The sequence below is a fragment of the Anomaloglossus baeobatrachus genome, chromosome 5 (assembly GCF_048569485.1).
Source record: "Anomaloglossus baeobatrachus isolate aAnoBae1 chromosome 5, aAnoBae1.hap1, whole genome shotgun sequence".
Lineage (NCBI taxonomy): Eukaryota > Metazoa > Chordata > Amphibia > Anura > Aromobatidae > Anomaloglossus > Anomaloglossus baeobatrachus.
The window spans coordinates 599,110,767-599,136,068 of NC_134357.1; the positions used below are offsets into that span (position 1 = coordinate 599,110,767).

General features: G+C 49.3%; 1 protein-coding gene across 4 annotated transcripts in view; it reads right to left on the minus strand.

The window, feature by feature from the left end:
• Window positions 1–1,175: 1,175 nt before the first annotated feature.
• The window catches only part of LOC142312557 (actin-related protein 2/3 complex subunit 1A-like), a 253,388-nt gene continuing 229,261 nt past the window's right edge, over window positions 1,176–25,302 (minus strand). For all 4 annotated transcript variants that reach the window (XM_075351544.1, XM_075351546.1, XM_075351545.1 and 1 more), the window contains 4 exons: window positions 20,849–20,924; window positions 3,570–3,763; window positions 1,428–1,518; window positions 1,176–1,335 (listed from right to left, as the gene is read on the minus strand). In XM_075351544.1, coding sequence (XP_075207659.1) covers window positions 1,330–1,335; window positions 1,428–1,518; window positions 3,570–3,763; window positions 20,849–20,924 — 367 coding nt within the window. In that variant the 3' untranslated portion in view covers window positions 1,176–1,329. The remainder of the gene's footprint in view (window positions 1,336–1,427; window positions 1,519–3,569; window positions 3,764–20,848; window positions 20,925–25,302) is intronic.

Sequence of the window (25,302 nt, forward strand, 5' to 3'; positions counted from 1 at the left end):
CTCCTGGGCCCCATGATTTGGCCCTGCTCTGTCTTCCTGTCCATGTATAGGTGTGCGGGGTGAGAAATGAGGGGGTTCAGTAGGAGGATCATTAGTAAGGGCTGCAGAGTGTGAGATTTGCTCTTATGTGACCAGCCGGATATAGTTATTTGGGTGGGGCGGTCCAGTTAGAAGCCCTGCTCCTGGGCGCCATGATTTGGCCCTGCTCTGTCTTCCTGTCCATGTATAGGTGTGCGGGGTGAGAAATGAGGGGGTTCAGTAGGAGGATCATTAGTAAGGGCTGCAGAGTGTGAGATTTGCTCTTATGTGACCAGCCGGATATAGTTATTTGGGTGGGGCGGTCCAGTTAGAAGCCCTGCTCCTGGGCGCCATGATTTGGCCCTGCTCTGTCTTCCTGTCCATGTATAGGTGTGCGGGGGGAGGAATGTGGGGGTTCAGTAGGAGGATCATTAGTAAGGGCTGCAGAGTGTGAGATTTGCTCTTATGTGACCAGCCGGATATAGTTATTTGGGTGGGGGGGTCCAGTTAGAAGCCCTGCTCCTGGGCCCCATGATTTGGCCCTGCTCTGTCTTCCTGTCCATGTATAGGTGTGCGGGGTGAGAAATGAGGGGGTTCAGTAGGAGGATCATTAGTAAGGGCTGCAGAGTGTGAGATTTGCTCTTATGTGACCAGCCGGATATAGTTATTTGGGTGGGGGGGTCCAGTTAGAAGCCCTGCTCCTGGGCCCCATGATTTGGCCCTGCTCTGTCTTCCTGTCCATGTATAGGTGTGTGGGGGGAGGAATGTGGGGGTTCAGTAGGAGGATCATTAGTAAGGGCTGCAGAGTGTGAGATTTGCTCTTATGTGACCAGCCGGATATAGTTATTTGGGTGGGGGGGTCCAGTTAGAAGCCCTGCTCCTGGGCCCCATGATTTGGCCCTGCTCTGTCTTCCTGTCCATGTATAGGTGTGCGGGGTGAGGAATGTGGGGGTTCAGTAGGAGGATCATTAGTAAGGGCTGCAGAGTGTGAGATTTGCTCTTATGTGACCAGCCGGATATAGTTATTTGGGTGGGGGGGTCCAGTTAGAAGCCCTGCTCCTGGGCGCCATGATTTGGCCCTGCTCTGTCTTCCTGTCCATGTATAGGTGTGCGGGGTGAGGAATGAGGCGCTGACACGGTGATACATGTAAACACGGCTGTATTTCCCTGTCATGGACGCGTCTCCTGTGAGGAGGAAGTTGGGAGCTGCCAGGAATCTTCGTGACATTCACTTCAGAGCGGCGGCGGCTCGGGTTTCTCGCGGTCACACGTCCACATCCGCCGCACCGTCTGCCGTTTCCAGGACTGCGCTCAGCTCTGGAGAATAGAGAATTAACCCCGTCAATCCCAGGACAGCGCAATTACTATGTGATGGTACCCCATCACACACCCGCCATGCTTCATCCTACCTGGGAGGACCAGACGACCAGGGCCCCGTCCATCCCACTGCTGCAGAACCGGGAGACGCCGCTCAGGTCGCTCTCCGTCACTGACAGCTGGCTGCAACAAAGGGACAGTGAAAGCTCGGCCTGGTATCCTGCCCCCCCAATGTGTACAGAGCTGGGGGTACACGCCTCATTCTACATTCCTCAATAGTATCACACTCTCTGCTTCATGTCAGTGAATGACAAAGTGCTGCAGAAAAATAACATATGTCTGAAACAGCCCGGGCTCCTGAGCGAGGGTCCATAGACTCAGCCTACAAGAGACCCCACAGCTGCACTCCCTGTAGGGTCAGACATGGGCCTTCACCAGTGCCCTCATCAGTGCGGCCCACCTTGTCCTGCTGCAGTGTGCCCCCCCCCACCTGATGCTGTTCTGGTGCAGTGTCCCCCCCACCTGATGCTGTTCTGGTGCAGTGTCCCCCCCACCTGATGCTGTTCTGGTGCAGTGTGCCCCCCACCTGATGCTGCTCTGCTGCAGTGTGCCCCCCACCTGATGCTGTTCTGGTGCAGTGTGCCCCCCACCTGATGCTGTTCTGATGCAGTGTGCCCCCCCCCTGATGTTGTTCTGGTGCAGTATGCCCCCACCTGATGCTGTTCTGCTGCAGTGTCCCCCCTACCTGATGCTGTTCTGATGCAGTGTCCCCCCACCTGATGCTGTTCTGGTGCAGTGTGCCCCCACCTGATACTGTTCTGCTGCAGTGTCCCCCCACCTGATGCTGTTCTGGTGCAGTGTCCCCCATACCTGATGCTGTTCTGGTGCAGTGTGCCCCCCCACCTGATGCTGTTCTGGTGCAGTGTGCCACCCACCTGATGCTGTTCTGCTGCAGTGTGCCACCCACCTGATGCTGTTCTGCTGCAGTGTGCCCCCCACCTGATGCTGTTCTGGTGCAGTGTGCCCCCACCTGATGCTGTTCTGGTGCAGTGTGCCCCCCACCTGATGCTATTTTGGTGCAGTGTGCCCCCACCTGATGCTTTTCTGGTGCAGTGTCCTCCCCACCTGATGCTATTTTGGTGCAGTGTGCCCCCACCTTATGCTGTTCTGGTGCAGTGTCCCCCCCCACTTGATGCTATTTTGGTGCAGTGTGCCCCCACCTGATGCTTTTCTGGTGCAGTGTGCCCCCACCTGATGCTGTTCTGGTGCAGTGTCCCCCCCACCTGATGCTGTTCTGGTGCAGTTCCCCCCCCCCACCTGATGCTGTTTTGGTGCAGTGTGCCCCCACCTGATGCTGTTCTGGTGCAGTGCCCCCCCCCCCCCCCCACCTGATGCTGTTTTGGTGCAGTGTGCCCCCACCTGATGCTGTTATGGTGCAGTGTGCCCCCACCTGATGCTGTTTTGGTGCAGTGTCCCCCCCACCTGATGCTTTTCTAGTGCAGTGTCCCCCCCACCTGATGCTATTTTGGTGCAGTGTGCCCTCACCTGATGCTATTTTGGTGCAGTGTGCCCCCCACCTGATGCTATTTTGGTGCAGTGTGCCCCCCACCTGATGCTATTTTGGTGCAGTTGCCCCCACCTGATGCTTTTCTGGTGCAGTGTCCCCCCCACCTGATGCTGTTCTGGTGCAGTGTGCCCCCCACCTGATGCTATTTTGGTGCAGTGTGCCCCCACCTGATGCTTTTCTGGTGCAGTGTCCCCCCCACCTGATGCTGTTATGGTGCAGTGTGCCCCTACCTGATGCTGTTTTGGTGCAGTGTCCCCCCCACCTGATGCTGTTTTGGTGCAGTGTCCCCCCCACCTGATGCTGTTCTGGCGCAGTGTCCCCCCCACCTGATGCTATTTTGGTGCAGTGTGCCCCCACCTGATGCTGTTCTGGTGCAGTGTGCCCCCACCTGATGCTGTTCTGGTGCAGTGTGCCCCCACCTGATGCTGTTCTGGTGCAGTGTGCCCCCACCTGATGCTGTTCTGGTGCAGTGTGCCCCCACCTGATGCTGTTCTGGTGCAGTGTGCCCCCACCTGATGCTGTTCTGGTGCAGTGTGCCCCCACCTGATGCTGTTCTGGTGCAGTGTGCCCCCACCTGATGCTGTTCTGGTGCAGTGTGCCCCCACCTGATGCTGTTCTGGTGCAGTGTGCCCCCACCTGATGCTGTTCTGGTGCAGTGTGCCCCCACCTGATGCTGTTCTGGTGCAGTGTGGCCACTTCAGAGGCCTCGCTGTCCTGGGCAGCTTTTCTATCCAGGTTGCGGAAGTGCTGCATGGCTGAGGTGGAAGATCGGGCCACTTGCTTCTCAGCCTCCATTCTGCAGATGAGCTCCAGCTTCCCGGGGCCAGAGTAGGAGAAGAGGTCGGGGGCACAGTCATGTCCCTGGAAGAGAATAGGCACAGACACATCACTGCTTGCTGTTAGTGGACAGAAACCTCCATTCTTACTTCCAGAAGCTGATGGGCTTGTTTCAAAGTGGAAGAGTGGCCAATCTTGTGCAATGAACACTGCAGCAGCAGGATCTCCAGTGTAACAGGCACAGATGGAATAGCGACAATCGGCAGAAGTGTAACAGGCGCTGATGGAATAACGACAATCGGCAGGAGTGTATAGAACGCGGATGGAATAATGACAATCGGCAGGAGTGTATAGAACGCGGATGGAATAACGACAATCGGCAGGAATGTATAGAACGCGGATGGAATAACGACAATCGGCAGGAGTGTATAGAACGCGGATGGAATAATGACAATCGGCAGGAGTGTATAGAACGCGGATGGATTAACGACAATCGGCAGGAGTGTATCAGGTGCGGATGGAATAGCGACAATCGGCAGGAGTGTATAGAATGCGGATGGAATAACGACAATCGGCAGGAATGTATAGAACGCGGATGGAATAACGACAATCGGCAGGAGTGTATAGAACGCGGATGGAATAATGACAATCGGCAGGAATGTATAGAACGCGGATGGAATAACGACAATCGGCAGGAGTGTATAGAACGCGGATGGAATAATGACAATCGGCAGGAGTGTATAGAACGCGGATGGAATAACGACAATCGGCAGGAGTGTATAGAACGCGGATGGAATAATGACAATCGGCAGGAGTGTATAGAACGCGGATGGAATAACGACAATCGGCAGGAATGTATAGAACGCGGATGGAATAATGATAATCGACAGAAGTGTAACAGGCGCTGATGGAATAACGACAATCGTCAGGAGTGTATAGAACGCGGATGGAATAACGACAATCGGCAGGAATGTATAGAACGCGGATGGATTAACGACAATCGGCAGGAGTGTATAGAACGCGGATGGATTAACGACAATCGGCAGGAGTGTAACAGGCACGGATAGAATAACGACAATCGTCAGGAGTGTATAGGATGCGGATGGAATAATGACAATCGGCAGGAGTGTATAGAACGCGGATGGAATAACGACAATCGGCAGGAATGTATAGAACGCGGATGGATTAATGACAATCGGCAGGAGTGTATAGAACGCGGATGGATTAACGACAATCGGCAGGAGTGTAACAGGCACGGATAGAATAACGACAATCGTCAGGAGTGTATCGGGTGCGGATGGAATAATGACAATCGGCAGGAGTGTATAGAATGCGGATGGAATAGCGACAATCGGCAGGAGTGTATAGAACGCGGATGGAATAACGACAATCGGCAGGAATGTATAGAACGCGGATGGATTAACGACAATCGGCAGGAGTGTATAGAACGCGGATGGATTAACGACAATCGGCAGGAGTGTAACAGGCACGGATAGAATAACGACAATCGTCAGGAGTGTATCGGGTGCGGATGGAATAATGACAATCGGCAGGAGTGTATAGAATGCGGATGGAATAGCGACAATCGGCAGGAGTGTATCGGGTGCGGATGGAATAACGACAATCGGCAGGAGTGTAACAGGCACGGATGGAATAATCGTAATCGACAGAAGTGTAACAGGCGCTGATGGAATAACGACAATCGGCAGGAGTGTATAGGATGCGGATGGAATAATGACAATCGGCAGGAGTGTATAGAACGCGGATGGAATAACGACAATCGGCAGGAATGTATAGAACGTGGATGGATTAACGACAATCGGCAGGAGTGTATAGAACGCGGATGGATTAACGACAATCGGCAGGAGTGTAACAGGCACGGATAGAATAACGACAATCGTCAGGAGTGTATCGGGTGCGGATGGAATAATGACAATCGGCAGGAGTGTATAGAATGCGGATGGAATAGCGACAATCGGCAGGAATGTATCGGGTGCGGATGGAATAACGACAATCGGCAGGAGTGTAACAGGCACGGATGGAATAATCGTAATCGACAGAAGTGTAACAGGCGCTGATGGAATAACGACAATCGGCAGGAGTGTATAGAATGCGGATGGAATAGCGACAATCGGCAGGAGTGTATAGAACGCGGATGGAATAACGACAATCGGCAGGAATGTATAGAACGCGGATGGATTAACGACAATCGGCAGGAGTGTATAGAACGCGGATGGATTAACGACAATCGGCAGGAGTGTAACAGGCACGGATAGAATAACGACAATCGTCAGGAGTGTATCGGGTGCGGATGGAATAATGACAATCGGCAGGAGTGTATAGAATGCGGATGGAATAGCGACAATCGGCAGGAGTGTATCGGGTGCGGATGGAATAACGAAAATCGGCAGGAGTGTAACAGGCACGGATGGAATAATCGTAATCGACAGAAGTGTAACAGGCGCTGATGGAATAACGACAATCGGCAGGAGTGTATAGGATGCGGATGGAATAATGACAATCGGCAGGAGTGTATAGAACGCGGATGGAATAACGACAATCGGCAGGAATGTATAGAACGCGGATGGATTAACGACAATCGGCAGGAGTGTATAGAACGCGGATGGATTAACGACAATCGGCAGGAGTGTAACAGGCACGGATAGAATAACGACAATCGTCAGGAGTGTATCGGGTGCGGATGGAATAATGACAATCGGCAGGAGTGTATAGAATGCGGATGGAATAGCGACAATCGGCAGGAATGTATCGGGTGCGGATGGAATAACGACAATCGGCAGGAGTGTAACAGGCACGGATGGAATAATCGTAATCGACAGAAGTGTAACAGGCGCTGATGGAATAACGACAATCGGCAGGAGTGTATAGAATGCGGATGGAATAGCGACAATCGGCAGGAGTGTATCGGGTGCGGATGGAATAACGACAATCGGCAGGAGTGTAACAGGCACGGATGGAATAATCGTAATCGACAGAAGTGTAACAGGCGCTGATGGAATAACGACAATCGGCAGGAGTGTATAGAATGCGGATGGAATAACGACAATCGGCAGGAATGTATCAGGCGCTGATGGAATAACGACAATCGGCAGGAGTGTATCAGGCGCTGATGGAATAACGACAATCGGCAGGAGTGTATAGAAAGCGGATGGATTAATGACAATCAGCAGAAATGTATAGAACGTGGATGGAATAACGACAATCGGCAGGAGTGTATAGAAAGCGGATGGAATAACGACAATCGGCAGGAGTGTATAGAATGTGGATGGAATAGCAACAATCAGCAGGAGTGTATAGAATGCGGATGGATTAACGACAATCGGCAGGAATGTATAGAACGCGGATGGATTAACAATAGTGATGAGCGAGTACTAAAAAGCTCGGGTGCTCGAAGCTCGGGCCGAGCCTCCCAAGATACTCGTGTACTCGGGCCGAGCAACGAGCCCAATGTTATCCTATGGGAGACCCGAGTATTTTTGTGAAATGACCCCCCGGCAGCATGGAGAAACCCTAAAAATGTCACAAAAGTCTCAGAAGAGTGCTCAAATGACATGGCAACAGCATGGGGAAGACCCCTTGAAGCATTTATCACTCAAAAGTCACAGCTGTGAACAATTTTGTCCGCGTTTCACGCCATTTTTACGGACTCACCAGAAAACCTTCCAAAATGACCCCAAAATGATTTTTCATGGCAGAAATGTTAAGGGCACATACCCAATAGTGAGATAGAGCTGGTGTATGTTACTTTTTGAGATTAATACATGAAAGATTTTACGTGAAAACATTGTGTGGCACTCCGATGTCCCTGAGAAGAGACGTACATGAAGGCCTCTTGAGTCTAATGTGCCCATTTTGAGGAAGTGAGTCTTTGTAGTATTTTCCTTTGCCAGGGCAGTCCAAAATTGTGAGGTTCACCAATGCCCCTGCATACAGACGTGCATGAGGGCCTGTAAACCTGAAGTGCCCATTGTCAGGAAGTGGGTGTATTATAGTATAGCCCTTAGGCAGGGCAGCCAAAAATTGGGAGGCTCCACATTGTCCCTGGATAGAGACGTGCATGATGGCCTGTAAACCTGAAGTGCCCATTGGAAGGAAGTGGGTCTATTGTAGTATAGCCCTTAGGCAGGGCAGCCAAAAATTGGGAGGCTCCACGTTGTCCCTGGATAGAGACGTGCATGAGGGCCTGTAAACCTGAAGTGCCCATTGGAAGGAAGTGGGTCTATTGTAGTATAGCCCTTAGGCAGGGCAGCCAAAAATTGGGAGGCTCCACGTTGTCCCTGGGTAGAGACGTGCATGAGGGCCTGTAAACCTGAAGTGCCCATTGGAAGGAAGTGGGTCTATTGTAGTATAGCCCTTAGGCAGGGCAGCCAAAAATTGGGAGGCTCCACGTTGTCCCTGGATAGAGACGTGCATGAGGGCCTGTAAACCTGAAGTGCCCATTGTCAGGAAGTGGGTGTATTATAGTATAGCCCTTAGGCAGGGCAGCCAAAAATTGGGAGGCTCCACGTTGTCCCTGGATAGAGACGTGCATGATGGCCTGTAAACCTGAAGTGCCCATTGTAAGGAAGTGGGTCTATTGTAGTATAGCCCTTAGGCAGGGCAGCCAAAAATTGGGAGGCTCCACGTTGTCCCTGGATAGAGACCTGTTAGGTTGTTAGTGCCTCCGTGCTTGCATTTAAAAACCGCACGTGTGTGCCTGTTGGTGGCAGCTTTCCGCTGCATTTGTGTGAGTTTTGCAAAAACTTGGATATAACGCACAAGTCTAGTGAATACACATCAGCACAGCATTGCAAAATGCGCAAGGGCGTTGTCAACGAACAAGGAAGTGGACGTGATGGTGGTGCAGGCAGAGACCGAGGTTGTGTGCAAGCTCTAATTTCGCCACAACAAAGGGCCACATCTAGTCGCTCGCACGTCCTGTCCCAAATTCTTGGGGACCGCAGCAGTACACCGCTCTTGAACCAAGACCAGTGTCAACAGGTTGTTAGTTGGATAGCGGATAATGCTTCCAGTCAGATTGGCACCACCACAAACACTCTGTCTTCCACACGGTCAAGTGTCAGTAGCCGTGATACTGCACCGCACATTTCAGAACCCGATCCTCCTTCCTACCACCAGGCCGAGTACACGTCCACGGACATTACTGATCCCACACTTGGACACTCGGAAGAGCTGTTCGTTCACGTTTCCATTCACAAATTCTGGCCTCTCGCCAGCTCCTGTTGAAGTGGGCCATGACGAGATTGTATGTACAGATGCCCAAATATTTGAGCAGCCACGTTCTCACGAAGTTGGCAACGTGTCTCAACAAGGGGTGGACGATGATGAGACACAATTGTCAGGAAGTCAGGAGGAGGAGCAGGGTGCGGAAGAGGAAGACGACGTGGTGGATGATCCAGTAACTGACCCAACCTGGCAGGAGGATATGCAGAGCGAGGACAGCAGTGCACAGGGGGAGGGAGGCGTAGCATCCCAACAGGCAGTAAGAAGCAGAGTGGTGGCCCCAGGCAGACGTCAGGCAACTGTTCCCCGGAACAACACGACACAAGGTGCCTGTACAAATGTTAGGTCTTCCCGAGTCTGGCTGTAATACTATTGTATGTATTGAGGATTTCGATTGCGTTAGGGCAATGACAACCAGAGACGAGTTCTTGGTGCAAGACGTTTATAATATGCAACCAGCAAATATGTACATAAACGGAACAAAAACACAGTAGAACATAAATACAGGAAATACCTTCCAGGGACGGAGCGAAAGGGAATTCCCGGGACCGCGCACCGGACTCCCCCAGGGAGACCACCAAGAGCGAACCCCTATACAGGGACTGTCTGGCAATCACCCCAGAAGCCCTAAATGCGCAGCAGCCGGGACACAAAAGGGCAATAGGTAAGTCCAAAAATGTCCGTACGTGATGTGAGTCCAGAGTGGTATTAAACGGAAGGAACCGGGCAGAAGTGCCGACCAAAGACGGCAAACGGAGTCAAAAAGCCTGACCACCACCAGCATGATCAGGCACATGTCAGCCAAGCACCCGACTTTGTGGGAAGTACAACAGAGTCGAGGAGCAGTGCTTGCTGATGTCACTGCTACGTCTTCGCTGGTTGTGCATGCGAGCCAATCCCCTGTCCATGCTGCCTGAGAACAAGCCTCCTCCACTCCTGCACCTGCAGTTGCCTACGCAGAAAGAACACCATCATCAAGCACGTCCTTGTCCCAGCGCAGCGTTCAGTTATCCATTCAGCAAACCTTTGAACGCAGGCGCAAATACACTGCCAACACCCCACATGCCACAGTTCTAAATGCTAACATTTCGCGACTGCTTGCGCTGGAAATGTTGCCTTTTAGGCTGGTTGAGACAGAAGCATTCCGCGACCTGATGGTGGCAGCTGTCCCACGTTACTCGGTCCACAGCCGCCACTATTTCTCCCGGTGTGCCGTCACCGCATTGCATAACCACGTGTCACAAAACATCACACGTGCCCTGAACAACGCTGTTTCAGCCAAAGTCCACCTAACCACAGACACGTGGACAAGTGCATGTGGGCAAGGCCGCTACATCTCGTTGACGTCACACTGGGTTAATATTGTGCAAGCTGGGACCCAGTCTGAGCGAGGGACGGAACACGTCCTTCACACACCAAGTTTTGCAGGCCCTACCTCAGTCAGGGTTTCACACACACTCTACAGCTCCGGAATGTCATGCTCCTCAGCCTCCTCCTCCTCCTGCGCATCCTCATCCACTTTACCCTCCACACCAGTCCCAAGCTGGAAGTGTCGCGGGCGGAGGAGGGGACGGTGCGCTCTCCCACTGCTCGGGTCCGGCTGACGCTGCTCTATGGCTGCTGCTGCTCGTTGGCTCGAGCGATGGCCGGATCCCGGGGACTCGAGCGGCGCTACTCGCCCGTGAGTGAAAAGGGGTGGTTTGGGTTTTGGGGATATTGTCCGTGACGCCACCCACGGTTGTGGTGATTGTGTGGACACCACCGCTGCTCTGGACGGGGATCCCGGGAGCCTGTGACAGGGAGCAGCTTTGTTGTTATTTCTCCCCTCCGTGGGTAGGGGGGTTGGTTGTCCCGGGGCCTGGTGATGGGGTAGAGATGGATGACAGGCGGGTTGCGGGGCCTGATGAGGTGCAGGGTCGCAGGGGCAGCGCTGTGCCGCACTGCACGGAGGTACTCACTTAGCCCAATGATGATGACACAGTTCACGGTACAACAAGTGGCTGGATGGACGGGTCACTCGGACGGCTGCGGTTGTTCCTCCCTGCAGGTTAGTGATGACTGTCTCTCCCTGCACCTAAGTTAAGTGTTGGTAGTGATGGTTTCCCAACGGTAACCCGCTCCCCGACCTGGATATGGGCCGGAGGAGCCTCTTTTGCCCACAGGCGCTGGCCCTGGGAGACGGTTGCCCTTGGCGGTGGCGGTGTCTCCCCTTCACGGTTGTACGGTTGCCTTCTATCTGGACTTGGCTGTTTGGAAACCCTGAGGTTCCCTTCACTAACGGATTTGGCAAATTCACGGCAACACCAAGCCTTGCCGGGATCCGAAAGTCCTCTGCCAATGGTGCTGGTTTCTCTTTGTATACCGGTCCGGTACGGCCGGGTCACCACCCGTCCACGGTCCTTACGGCAGACTCCAATCGGCCTCCACTGCAGACGGTCACCACATCCTGCCAACCTTGCTGTCCTGTCCGGGCCACACACCCGGACCAACTTCAGGCTCTTTGCTGTCACTTTTCTCCTCTCTACTACTTTCCTCCTTCCACTTCCTTAGCTTAACTCTCACTGCCTGTGTTTTCCCTCCTCCTCGGTGGGTGGAGACCAACCGCCTGGCTCCACACCCTGGTGTGGACAACAGCCCCTGGGGAAGGCAACAAGGATTTTGTGTTTTGACTATGATATGCCTGCAGGGAGTGTGGGGTGTTTAAGTGTTGTGCTCTGTGGCCCCTGGCTTGTCCAGGGCGACACAGAAGCACTGCAGCACTGCCTCGGCGAAGCGGCAACAGGCAGTGCTGAAGCTAATCTGCATAGGTGACAAACCCCACAATGCAGAAGAGGTGTGGACAGCTCTGAAACAGCAGGCAGATCACTGGCTCACAACTCTGAACCTAAAGCCAGGAAAGGTCGTGTGTGACAATGGCCGGAACCTGGTGGCGGCTTTGAGGCGAGGCCAGCTGACACATGTTCCATGCGTGGCCCATGTGCTCAACCTCGTGGTTCAGCGGTTTCTAAAGTCATACTCAGAGCTGTCTGATCTGCTGGTAAAAGTTCGCCGCCTGTCTGCACATTTTCGAAAGTCACCTACTGCTTCAGCCGGCCTTGCCGGCTTAAGACGCCGTTTGCATCTTCCGGCACACAGACTGGTGTGTGATGTCCCCACGCGTTGGAATTCAACTCTGCACAAGTTGGTCAGGATATGTGAGCAGAAGAGGGCAGTTGTTGAGTACCTGCATCACCTAAGCCGTCAGGAAATGGGTCAAACTCCACACATAACACCTGAGGAGTGGAGATGGATGTCCGACCTATGCACCATCCGCCAAAACTTTGAGGACTCCACCAAGATGGTGAGCAGCGATGACGACATTATTAGCGTCACCATACCGCTTCTCTGCCTTCTAAAATGGTCTCTGCTCAAAAAACAACCATGATGCATTGCAGGCGGAGCGCGATGAGTTTGAGCAAGAAACAGTAGTGGGTGTGGGTGATGGTAACACACAGCCCAGCCTCGTCTCATCACAACGTGCAGTGGAGGACTATGACGAGGAGGAGGATGAAGACATGGAGCAACTCTCTGGCCAAATTGAGGATATGACATGCAGTCATATCCTCGGTTCAGCGTGGCTGGCCAGAGGACAGGGTAGATGAGGAGGAGGAGGAGGACAGCATGTTCAGTCATCGTGTTGGTCAGGATACTGAAGTACTGGCTGTTAAGAGTCTGGCACACATGGCTGACTTTATGGTAAGCTGCCTGTCTCGTGACCCTCGCGTTAAGAACATCTTGGCCGACAATCATTACTGGTTGGTAACACTGTTAGACCCACGCTAAAAGGAGAACTTTATGTCTCTTATTCCCGAGGCGGAGAGGTCAGGCAAAATGCAGCAGTTCCAGAAGGCCATAGTCACGGAAGTAGGCAAAGCATTCCCCTCACAAAACGCTAGCGGCATAGGTCAGGAATCAGTGGACAACCAAGGCGTACAGCCGAGAGGGGCACAAGTCCAATCCGCCAGAGGTAGGGGAACAGTCTTTAAGATGTGGGACAGTTTTCTCAGCCCCTCACATACCACAGCCCCTGAGGTGAGGGGTAGTGCCACAAGAAATCCTAAGTTTGCCCAGATGCTCAAGGAGTACCTTGCAGATCAAACAACTGTACTCCGACATTCCTCTGTGCCTTACAATTAATGTGTATCCAAGCTGGACACGTGGCATGAATTGGCTCTCTACGCCTTGGAAGTCCTGGCCTGCCCTGCTGCTAGCGTTTTGTCAGAGCGTGTTTTTAGTGCCGCAGGTGGAATCATTACAGATAAACGCACCCGCCTGTCAACTGTAAATGCTGACAGGCTGACTCTGATCAAGATGAACAAGGGTTGGATTTGGCCAGACTTCACCACACACACCAACAGCAAATTACAGCGGAATTTAAAGTTTGTAACGGGAATTTGCCATGTACCGCCACTCACCCATGGTAACACACTTCTGGACTTTGGCTAATCGCTGGACTGCTCCTCCTTCTCCTCATGCGCCATCATGATGACCGTTACAATAGTTAAGCCGTTGTTTCAGGTATACCCCCAGTGGTAAATTTTTTCGCCCATTCTTTCTGAATGGGCATTACAACGACAGGAGACCCGCTCCTTTGCAATGGGAACAATGTTTTGAGGCCCTCATGCACATCTCTATCCAGGGACAATGTGGAGCCTCCCAATTTTTGGCTGCCCTGCCTAAGGGCTATACTACAATAGACCCACTTCCTTACAATGGGCACTTCATGTTTACAGGCCATCATGCACGTCTCTATCCAGGGACAATATGGAGCCTGACGCTGCCACCGACTGCCACACACGTGCTGTTTTTAAATGCAAGCACGGACGCAATAAGAACATAACTGGTTTTTAGGAGCGACAATTACTGAGAAGTCTGACACTATCAGACACTGCTGACTGACGTGTATTATACACTAGACTTGTGCGTTATATGATAGTTTGTGCAAAACGCGCACCTGTACCCTGCCACCGACTGCCACACACGTGCTGTTTTTAAATGCAAGCACGGACGCAATAAGAACCTAACTGGTTTTTAGGAGCGACAATTACTGAGAAGTCTGACACTATCAGACACTGCTGACTGACGTGTATTATACACTAGACTTGTGCGTTATATAATAGTTTGTGCAAAACGCGCACCTGTACGCTGCCACCGACTGCCACACACGTGCTGTTTTTAAATGCAAGCACGGACGCAATAAGAACATAACTGGTTTTTAGGAGCGACAATTACTGAGAAGTCTGACACTATCAGACACTGCTGACTGACGTGTATTATTCACTAGACTTGTGCGTTATATAATAGTTTGTGCAAAACGCGCACCTGTACGCTGCCACCGACTGCCACACACGTGCTGTTTTTAAATGCAAGCACGGACGCAATAAGAACCTAACTGGTTTTTAGGAGCGACAATTACTGAGAAGTCTGACACTATCAGACACTGCTGACTGACGTGTATTATACACTAGACTTGTGCGTTATATAATAGTTTGTGCAAAACGCGCACCTGTACGCTGCCACCGACTGCCACACACGTGCTGTTTTTAAATGCAAGCACGGACGCAATAAGAACCTAACTGGTTTTTAGGAGCGACAATTACTGAGAAGTCTGACACTATCTGGACTGTTTTACACTGTGTACACCAGCCCCAGATATGATGAAGGCTGGTATACGGTCACCACTAGGAATGGCTATATATACCCTGCCTGCCTGCCTGCCTGTATACTGCTACAATAGTCCTGACAAGGACTCTTCTGGTCACTAGCCTGTATTCCGACCTGGCTATACCCTGCCTGTATATAGCAACAATAGTCCTGAGAAGGACTCTGCTACTGTACTCCGACCTGGCTATACCCTGCCTGCCTGTATACAACTACAATAGTCCTGAGAAGGACTTCTGGTCACACTGTTTGCAGCCCTGCTCCGGAACTAACTATAAAGGGCCGCAAAGCTTTCCCTGAATCAGCGACACTCTCCCTGCACTGACTGTCTGGATAGCTGTGAGCAGAGCACAGCGCGCCGGCCGGTATAAAGGCTCTGTCACGCTGTGCAGGCCGGCCAATCACTGCAATTCCACAACTAACAGGGCTGTGGCATTGCAGTGGTCTGCCAGCCAATCCCTGCATGAGGGCTGGCTCTCAAAAGAGCGCCAACATGCAGGGATGAAGACCACGAGTACAGCACGAGTATCGCGAGATTACTCGGTCCCCGCCGAGCAGCCCGAGTACAGCGATACTCGTGCGAGTACCGAGTAGTTACAAGCATGCTCGCTCATCACTAATTAACAACAATCGGCAGGAGTGTATAGAACACGGATGGAATAGCGACAATCGGCAGGAGTATATAGAACGCGGATGGATTAACTACAATCGGCAGGAGGGTATAGAACGCGGATGGATTAACGACAATCGGCAGGAGTGTATAGAACGCGGATGGATTAACGACAATCTGGAGGAGTGTATCGGGTGCGGATGGAATAACGACAATCGGTAGGAGTGTATAGAACGTGGATGGATTAACGACAATCTGCAGGAGTGTGTAGAACGCGGATGGAATAACGACAATCGGCAGGAATGTATAGAACGCGGATGGAATAACGACAATCGGCAGGAGTGTATAGAACGCGGATGGAATAATGACAATCGGCAGGAATGTATAGAACGCGGATGGAATAACGACAATCGGCAGGAGTGTATAGAACGCGGATGGAATAACGACAATCGGCAGGAGTGTATAGAACGCGGATGGATTAACGACAATCTGGAGGAGTGTATCGGGTGCGGATGGAATAACGACAATCGGTAGGAGTGTATAGAACGTGGATGGATTAACGACAATCTGCAGGAGTGTGTAGAACGCGGATGGAATAACGACAATCGGCAGGAATGTATAGAACGCGGATGGAATAACGACAATCGGCAGGAGTGTATAGAACGCGGATGGAATAATGACAATCGGCAGGAATGTATAGAACGCGGATGGAATAACGACAATCGGCAGGAGTGTATAGAACGCGGATGGAATAATGACAATCGGCAGGAGTGTATAGAACGCGGATGGAATAACGACAATCGGCAGGAGTGTATAGAACGCGGATGGAATAATGACAATCGGCAGGAGTGTATAGAACGCGGATGGAATAACGACAATCGGCAGGAATGTATAGAACGCGGATGGAATAATGATAATCGACAGAAGTGTAACAGGCGCTGATGGAATAACGACAATCGTCAGGAGTGTATAGAACGCGGATGGAATAACGACAATCGGCAGGAATGTATAGAACGCGGATGGATTAACGACAATCGGCAGGAGTGTATAGAACGCGGATGGATTAACGACAATCGGCAGGAGTGTAACAGGCACGGATAGAATAATGACAATCGTCAGGAGTGTATAGGATGCGGATGGAATAATGACAATCGGCAGGAGTGTATAGAACGCGGATGGAATAACGACAATCGGCAGGAATGTATAGAACGCGGATGGATTAACGACAATCGGCAGGAGTGTATAGAACGCGGATGGATTAACGACAATCGGCAGGAGTGTAACAGGCACGGATAGAATAACGACAATCGTCAGGAGTGTATCGGGTGCGGATGGAATAATGACAATCGGCAGGAGTGTATAGAATGCGGATGGAATAGCGACAATCGGCAGGAGTGTATAGAACGCGGATGGAATAACGACAATCGGCAGGAGTGTATAGAACGCGGATGGATTAACAACAATCGGCAGGAGTGTATAGAACGCAGATGGATGAACGACAATCGGCAGGAGTGTATAGAACGCGGATGGATTAATGACAATCGGCAGGAGTATATAGAACGCGGATGGATTAACGACAATCGGCAGGAGTGTATAGAGCGCGGATGGATTAACGACAATCGGCAGGAGTGTATAGAACGCGGATGGAATGACGACAATCAGCAGGAGTGTATAGAACGCGGATGGATTAACGACAATCCGCAGGAATGTATAGAATGCGGATGGAATGACGACAATCGGCAGGAGTGTATAGGATGCGGATGGAATAACGACAATCCGCAGGAATGTATAGAACGCGGATGGAATAATGACAATCGGCAGGAGTGTATCGGGTGCGGATGGAATAACGACAATCGGTAGGAGTGTATAGAACGCGGATGGATGAACGACAATCGGCAGGAGTGTATAGAACGCGGATGGATTAATGACAATCGTCAGGAGTGTATAGAACGCGGATGGATTAACGACAATCAGCAGGAGTGTATAGAACGCGGATGGATTAACGACAATCAGCAGGAGTGTATAGAACGCGGATGGATTAACGACAATCGGCAGGAGTGTAACAGGCACGGATGGAATAACGACAATCGGCAGGAGTGTATAGAACGCGAATGGATTAACGACAATCAGCAGGAGTGTATAGAACGCGGATGGATTAACGACAATCGGCAGGAGTGTAACAGGCACGGATGGAATAACGACAATCGGCAGGAGTGTATAGAACGCGGATGGATTAACGACAATCGGCAGGAGTGTATAGAATGCGGATGGATTAATGACAGTCGGCAGGAGTGTATAGAACTCGGATGGATTAACGACAATCAGCAGGAGTGTATAGAACGCGGATGGAATAACGACAATCGGCAGGAGTGTATAGAACGCGGATGGACTAACGACAATGCGGATGGATTAATGACAGTCGGCAGGAGTGTATAGAACTCGGATGGATTAATGACAATCAGCAGGAGTGTATAAAACGTGGATGGAATAACGACAATCGGCAGGAGTGTAACAGGCACGGATGGATTAACGACAATCGGCAGGAGTGTATAGAACACGGATGGATTAATGACAATCGGCAGAAGTGTATCGAGCGCGGATGGATTAACAACAATCGGCAGGAGTGCATAGAACGCGGATGGAATAACGACAATCAGCAGGAGTGTATAGAATGCAGATGGATGAACGACAATCGGCAGGAGTGTATAGAACGCAGATGGATGAACGACAATCGGCAGGAGTGTAACAGGCAGATGGATGAACGACAATCGGCAGGAGTGTATAGAACGCGGATGGATTAACGACAATCAGCAGGAGTGTATAGAACGCGGATGGAATAACGACAATCGGCAGGAGTGTATAGAACGCGGATGGATTAACGACAATCGGCAGGAGTGTATAGAACGCAGATGGATGAACGACAATCGGCAGGAGTGTATAGAACGCAGATGGATGAACGACAATCGGCAGGAGTGTATAGAACGCAGATGGATGAACGACAATCGGCAGGAGTGTATAGAACGCGGATGGATTAACGACAATCAGCAGGAGTGTATAGAACGCGGATGGAATAACGACAATCGGCAGGAGTGTATAGAATGCGGATGGATTAACGACAATCGGCAGGAGTGTAACAGGCACGGATGGAATAACGACAATCGGCAGGAGTGTATAGAATGCGGATGGATTAATGACAGTCGGCAGGAGTGTATAGAACGCGGATGGAATAACGACAATCAGCAGGAGTGTATAGAACGCGGATGGATTAATGACAGTCGGCAGGAGTGTATAGAACGCGGATGGAATAACGACAATCAGCAGGAATGTATAGAACGTGGACGGAATAACGACAATCGGCAGGAGTGTATAGGATGCGGATGGAATAACGACAATCGGCAGGAATGTATAGAACGCAGATGGATTAATGACAATCGGCAGGATTGTATAGGATGCGGATGGAATAACGACAATCGTCAGGAGTGTATAGAACGTGGATGGAATAATGACAATCGGCAGGAATGTATAGGATGCGGATGGAATAACGTCAAATCGGCAGGAGTGTATAGGATGCGGATGGAATAACGACAATCGGCAGGAGTATATAGAACGCAGATGGATGAACGACAATGGGCAGGAGTGTATATAATGCGGATGGAATAGCGACAATCGGCAGGAGTGTATAGAACGCGGATGGATTAACGACAATCAGCAGGAGTGTATAGAACACGGATGGAATAACGACAATCGGCAGGAGTGTATAGAATGCGGATGGATTAACGATAATTGGCAGAAGTGTAACAGGCGCTGATGGAATAACGACAATCAACAGGAGTGTATAGAATGCGGATGGATTAATGACAGTCGGCAGGAGTGTATAGAACGCGGATGGAATAACGACAATCAGCAGGAATGTATAGAACGTGGATGGAATAACGACAATCGGCAGGAGTGTATAGGATGCGGATGGAATAACGACAATCGGCAGGAGTGTATAGAACGCAGATGGATTAATGACAATCGGCAGGAGTGGATGCGGATGGAATAACGACAATCGTCAGGAGTATATAGAACGTGGATGGAATAACGACAATCGGCAGGAGTGTATAGGATGCGGATGGAATAACGACAATCGGCAGGAGTGTATAGAATGCGGATGGAATAACGACAATCGGCAGGAGTGTATAGGATGCGGATGGAATAACGACAATCGGCAGGAGTGTATAGAATGTGGATGGAATAACGACAATCGGCAGGAGTGTATCAGGCGCAGATGGATTAACGACAATCGGCAGGAGTGTATAGAATGCGGATGGATTAATGACAATCGGCAGGAGTGTATCAGGCGCTGATGGAATAACGACAATCGGCAGGAGTGTATAGAACGCGGATGGAATAACGACAATCAGCAGGAGTGTATAGAACGCGGATGGAATAGCGACAATCGGCAGGAATGTATAGAACACGGATGGAATAACGACAATCGTCAGGAATGTATAGGATGCGGATGGAATAACGACAATCAGCAGGAGTGTATAGAATGCAGATGGAATAACGACAATCCGCAGGAGTGTATAGAACGCGGATGGAATAACGACAATCGGCAGGAGTGTATCAGGCGCAGATGGATTAACGACAATCGGCAGGAGTGTATAGAACGCGGATGGAATAACGACAATCGGCAGGAGTGTATAGGATGCGGATGGAATAACGACAATCGGCAGGAGTGTATAGAACGCGGATGGAATAACGACAATCGGCAGGAGTGTATAGAACGTGGATGGATGAACGACAATCTGCAGGAGTGTATAGAACGCGGATGGAATAACGACAATCGGCAGGAGTGTATAGGATGCGGATGGAATAACGACAATCGGCAGGAGTGTATAGAACGCGGATGGAATAACGACAATCGGCAGGAGTGTATAGAACGCGGATGGATTAACGACAATCGGAAGGAATGTATCGGGCGTGGATGGATGTGCAGTAAGACTCCGCCCACCAGGCTATTCTGCCCAGTAACAAGGCCTCCTGAGGTAACAGTAGTTATGTGTATTAAGACTCCGCCCACCTGGCTATTCTGCCCAGTAACAAGGCCTCCTGAGGTAACGGCAGTTCTGTGCACTGAGACTCCGCCTACCAGGTTATTCTGCCCAGTAACAAGACCTCCTGAGTTAACAGCAGTTCTGTGCACTGAGACTCCGCCCACCAGGCTATTCTGCCCAGTAACAAGGCCTCCTGAGGTAACGGCAGTTCTGTGCACTGAGACTCCGCCTACCAGGTTATTCTGCCCAGTAACATGACCTCCTGAGTTAACAGCAGTTCTGTGCACTGAGACTCCGCCCACCAGGCTATTCTGCCCAGTAACAAGGCCTGATGTACAGTGTAGGCCGCACACCAGATGTAAAGAATGGAACCTATTGGTAGTGCCGCAGAGGTGGGCACTATAGACTGAGTGAGGGCATTGTCGCCTCTCGCCTGATTGCCATATGAGATTATGGCCCCTCGAGTCCCTACCACCGAGAACTGCTGCCCGGGCTCCTGGAGGGTCAGATGATCCTGAACCTTCTGCAGATAGATCACAGAGCAGAGGAAGGATTTCCAGGAGATCGTCTTACCGCGGCCACCAGACGACACTCATTCACAAATAGCACAGCCAGGAAGGGAAGGCGCTCCGTCCGCAGCTCCGTCACCCTGAAAAGGAGAGCACAGAGGCCTGAGGACAGGGGCCCATCCCGGAGAAATAACGGGGTGCACTATGCTACACACACAACATATCGTGTATATAGCGGTAATAGGGCGACGATAGGTCATAATACACTATATACAGGGGTAATAGGGGGACGACAGGTCATAATACACTATATATAGGGGTAATAGGGGGACGACAGGTCAGAATACATTATATATAGGGGTAATAGGGGGGCGACAGCTCATAATACACTATATATAGGGGTAATAGGGCGACGACAGGTCAGAATACACTATATATAGGGGTAATAGGGAGACGACAGCTCAGAATACATTATATATAGAGGTAATAGGGAGACGACAGCTCATAATACACTATATATAGGGGTAATAGGGCGACGACAGATCAGAATACACTATATGCAGGGGTAATAGGGGGACGACAGGTCATAATTCACTATATATAGGGGTAATAGGGAGACGACAGCTCATAATACACTATATATAGGGGTAATAGGGAGACGACAGGTCATAATACACTATATATAGGGGTAATAGGGCGACGACAGCTCATAATACACTATATATAGGGGTAATAGGGCGACGACAGGTCATAATACACTATATATAGGGGTAATAGGGCGACGACAGCTCATAATACACTATACATAGGGGTAATAGGGAGACGACAGGTCAGAATACAGTATATATAGGGGTAATAGGGCGACGACAGGTCATAATACACTATATATAGGGGTAATAGGGGGACGACAGCTCATAATACACTATATATAGGGGTAATGGGGCGACGACAGGTCAGAATACACTATATACAGGGGTAATAAGGGGACGACAGCTCATAATACACTATATATAGGGGTAATAGGGAGACGACAGCTCATAATACACTATATATAGGGGTAATAGGGAGACGACAGGTCATAATACACTATATATAGGGGTAATAGGGAGACGACAGCTCATAATACACTATATATAGGGGTAATAGGGAGACGACAGGTCATAATACACTATATACAGGGGTAATAGGGGGACGACAGCTCATAATACACTATATATAGGGGTAATAGGGAGACGACAGGTCATAATACACTATATATAGGGGTAATAGGGGGACGACAGCTCATAATACACTATATATAGGGGTAATAGGGAGACAACAGCTCATAATACACTATATATAGGGGTAATAGGGAGACGACAGGTCATAATACACTATATATAGGGGTAATAGGGAGACGACAGCTCATAATACACTATATATAGGGGTAATAGGGAGACGACAGGTCATGATACACTATATACAGGGGAAATAGGGGGACGACAGCTCATAATACACTATATATAGGGGTAATAGGGAGACGACAGGTCATAATACACTATATATAGGGGTAATAGGGGGGCGACAGGTCAGAATACACTATATATAGGGGTAATAGGGGGACGACAGGTCATAATACACTATATATAGGGGTAATAGGGAGACAACAGCTCATAATACACTATATATAGGGGTAATAGGGAGACGACAGGTCATAATACACTATATACAGGGGTAATAGGGGGACGACAGCTCATAATACACTATATATAGGGGTAATAGGGAGACGACAGCTCATAATACACTATATATAGGGGTAATAGCGGGACGACAGCTCATAATACACTATATATATGGGTAATAGGGAGACGACAGGTCAGAATACACTATATATAGGGGTAATAGGGGGACGACAGCTCATAATACACTATATACAGGGGAAATAGGGGGACGACACTTCATAATACATTATATATAGGGGTAATAGGGGGATGACAGGTCATAATACACTATATATAGGGGTAATAGGGAGACGACAGCTCATAATACACTATATATAGGGGTAATAGGGGGACGACAGTTCATAATACACTATATATAGGGATAATAGGGAGACGACAGGTCATAATACACTATATATAGGGGTAATAGGGGGGCGACAGGTCAGAATACACTATATATAGGGGTAATAGGGGGACGACAGGTCATAATACACTATATATAGGGGTAATAGGGAGACAACAGCTCATAATACACTATATATAGGGGTAATAGGGAGACGACAGGTCATAATACACTATATACAGGGGTAATAGGGGGACGACAGCTCATAATACACTATATATAGGGGTAATAGGGAGACGACAGCTCATAATACACTATATATAGGGGTAATAGCGGGACGACAGCTCATAATACACTATATATATGGGTAATAGGGAGACGACAGGTCAGAATACACTATATATAGGGGTAATAGGGGGACGACAGCTCATAATACACTATATATAGGGGTAATAGGGAGACAACAGCTCATAACACACTATATATAGGGGTAATAGCGGGACGACAGCTCATAATACACTATATATAGGGGTAATAGGGAGACGACAGGTCAGAATACACTATATACAGGGGTAATAGGGGGACGACAGCTCATAATACACTATATATAGGGGAAATAGGGCGACGACAGGTCAGAATACACTATATATAGGGGTAATAGGGGGACGACAGGTCATACATTATATATAGGGGTAATAGGGAGATGACAGGTCATAATACACTATATATAGGGGTAATAGGGAGACGACAGCTCATACATTATATATAGGGGTAATAGGGAGACGACAGGTCATAATACATTATATATAGGGGTAATAGGGAGACGACAGCTCATACATTATATATAGGGGTAATAGGGAGATGACAGGTCAGAATACACTATATATAGGGGTAATAGGGAGACGACAGCTCATAATACACTATATATAGGGGTAATAGGGCGACGACAGGTCAGAATACACTATATATAGGGGTAATAGGGGGACGACAGGTCAGAATACACTATATATAGGGGTAATAGGGAGACGACAGCTCATAATACACTATATATAAAGGTAATAGGGAGACGACAGGTCATAATACACTATATATAGAGGTAATAGGGAGACAACAGCTCATAATACACTATATATAGGGGTAATAGCGGGACGACAGCTCATAATACACTATATATAGGGGTAATAGGGAGACGACAGGTCAGAATACACTATATACAGGGGTAATAGGGGGACGACAGCTCATAATACACTATATATAGGGGAAATAGGGCGACGACAGGTCAGAATACACTATATATAGGGGTAATAGGGGGACGACAGGTCATAATACACTATATATAGGGGTAATAGGGAGACGACAGCTGATAATACACTATATATAGGGGTAATAGGGAGACGACAGGTCAATACACTATATATAGGGGTAATAGGGGGACGACAGCTCATAATACACTATATATAGGGGTAATAGGGATACGACAGGTCATAATACATTATATATAGGGTTAATAGGGAGACGACAGCTCATAATACACTATATATAGGGGTAATAGGGAGACGACAGCTCATAATACACTATATATAGGGGTAATAGGGAGATTACAGGTCATAATACACTATATATAGAGGTAATAGGGAGACGACAGCTCATAATACATTATATATAGGGGTAATAGGGAGACGACAGCTCATACATTATATATAGGGGTAATAGGGAGACGACAGCTCATAATACATTATATATAGGGGTAATAGGGAGACGACAGGTCATAATACATTATATATAGGGGTAATAGGGAGACGACAGCTCATACATTATATATAGGGGTAATAGGGAGATGACAGGTCATAATACACTATATATAGGGGTAATAGGGAGACGACAGCTCATACATTATATATAGGGGTAATAGGGAGACGACAGGTCATAATACATTATATATAGGGGTAATAGGGAGACGACAGCTCATACATTATATATAGGGGTAATAGGGAGATGACAGGTCAGAATACACTATATATAGGGGTAATAGGGAGACGACAGGTCAGAATACACTATATATAGGGGTAATAGGGAGACGACAGCTCATAATACACTATATATAAAGGTAATAGGGAGACGACAGGTCATAATACACTATATATAGAGGTAATAGGGAGACAACAGCTCATAATACACTATATATAGGGGTAATAGCGGGACGACAGCTCATAATACACTATATATAGGGGTAATAGGGAGACGACAGGTCAGAATACACTATATACAGGGGTAATAGGGGGACGACAGCTCATAATACACTATATATAGGGGAAATAGGGCGACGACAGGTCAGAATACACTATATATAGGGGTAATAGGGGGACGACAGGTCATAATACACTATATATAGGGGTAATAGGGAGACGACAGCTGATAATACACTATATATAGGGGTAATAGGGAGACGACAGGTCAATACACTATATATAGGGG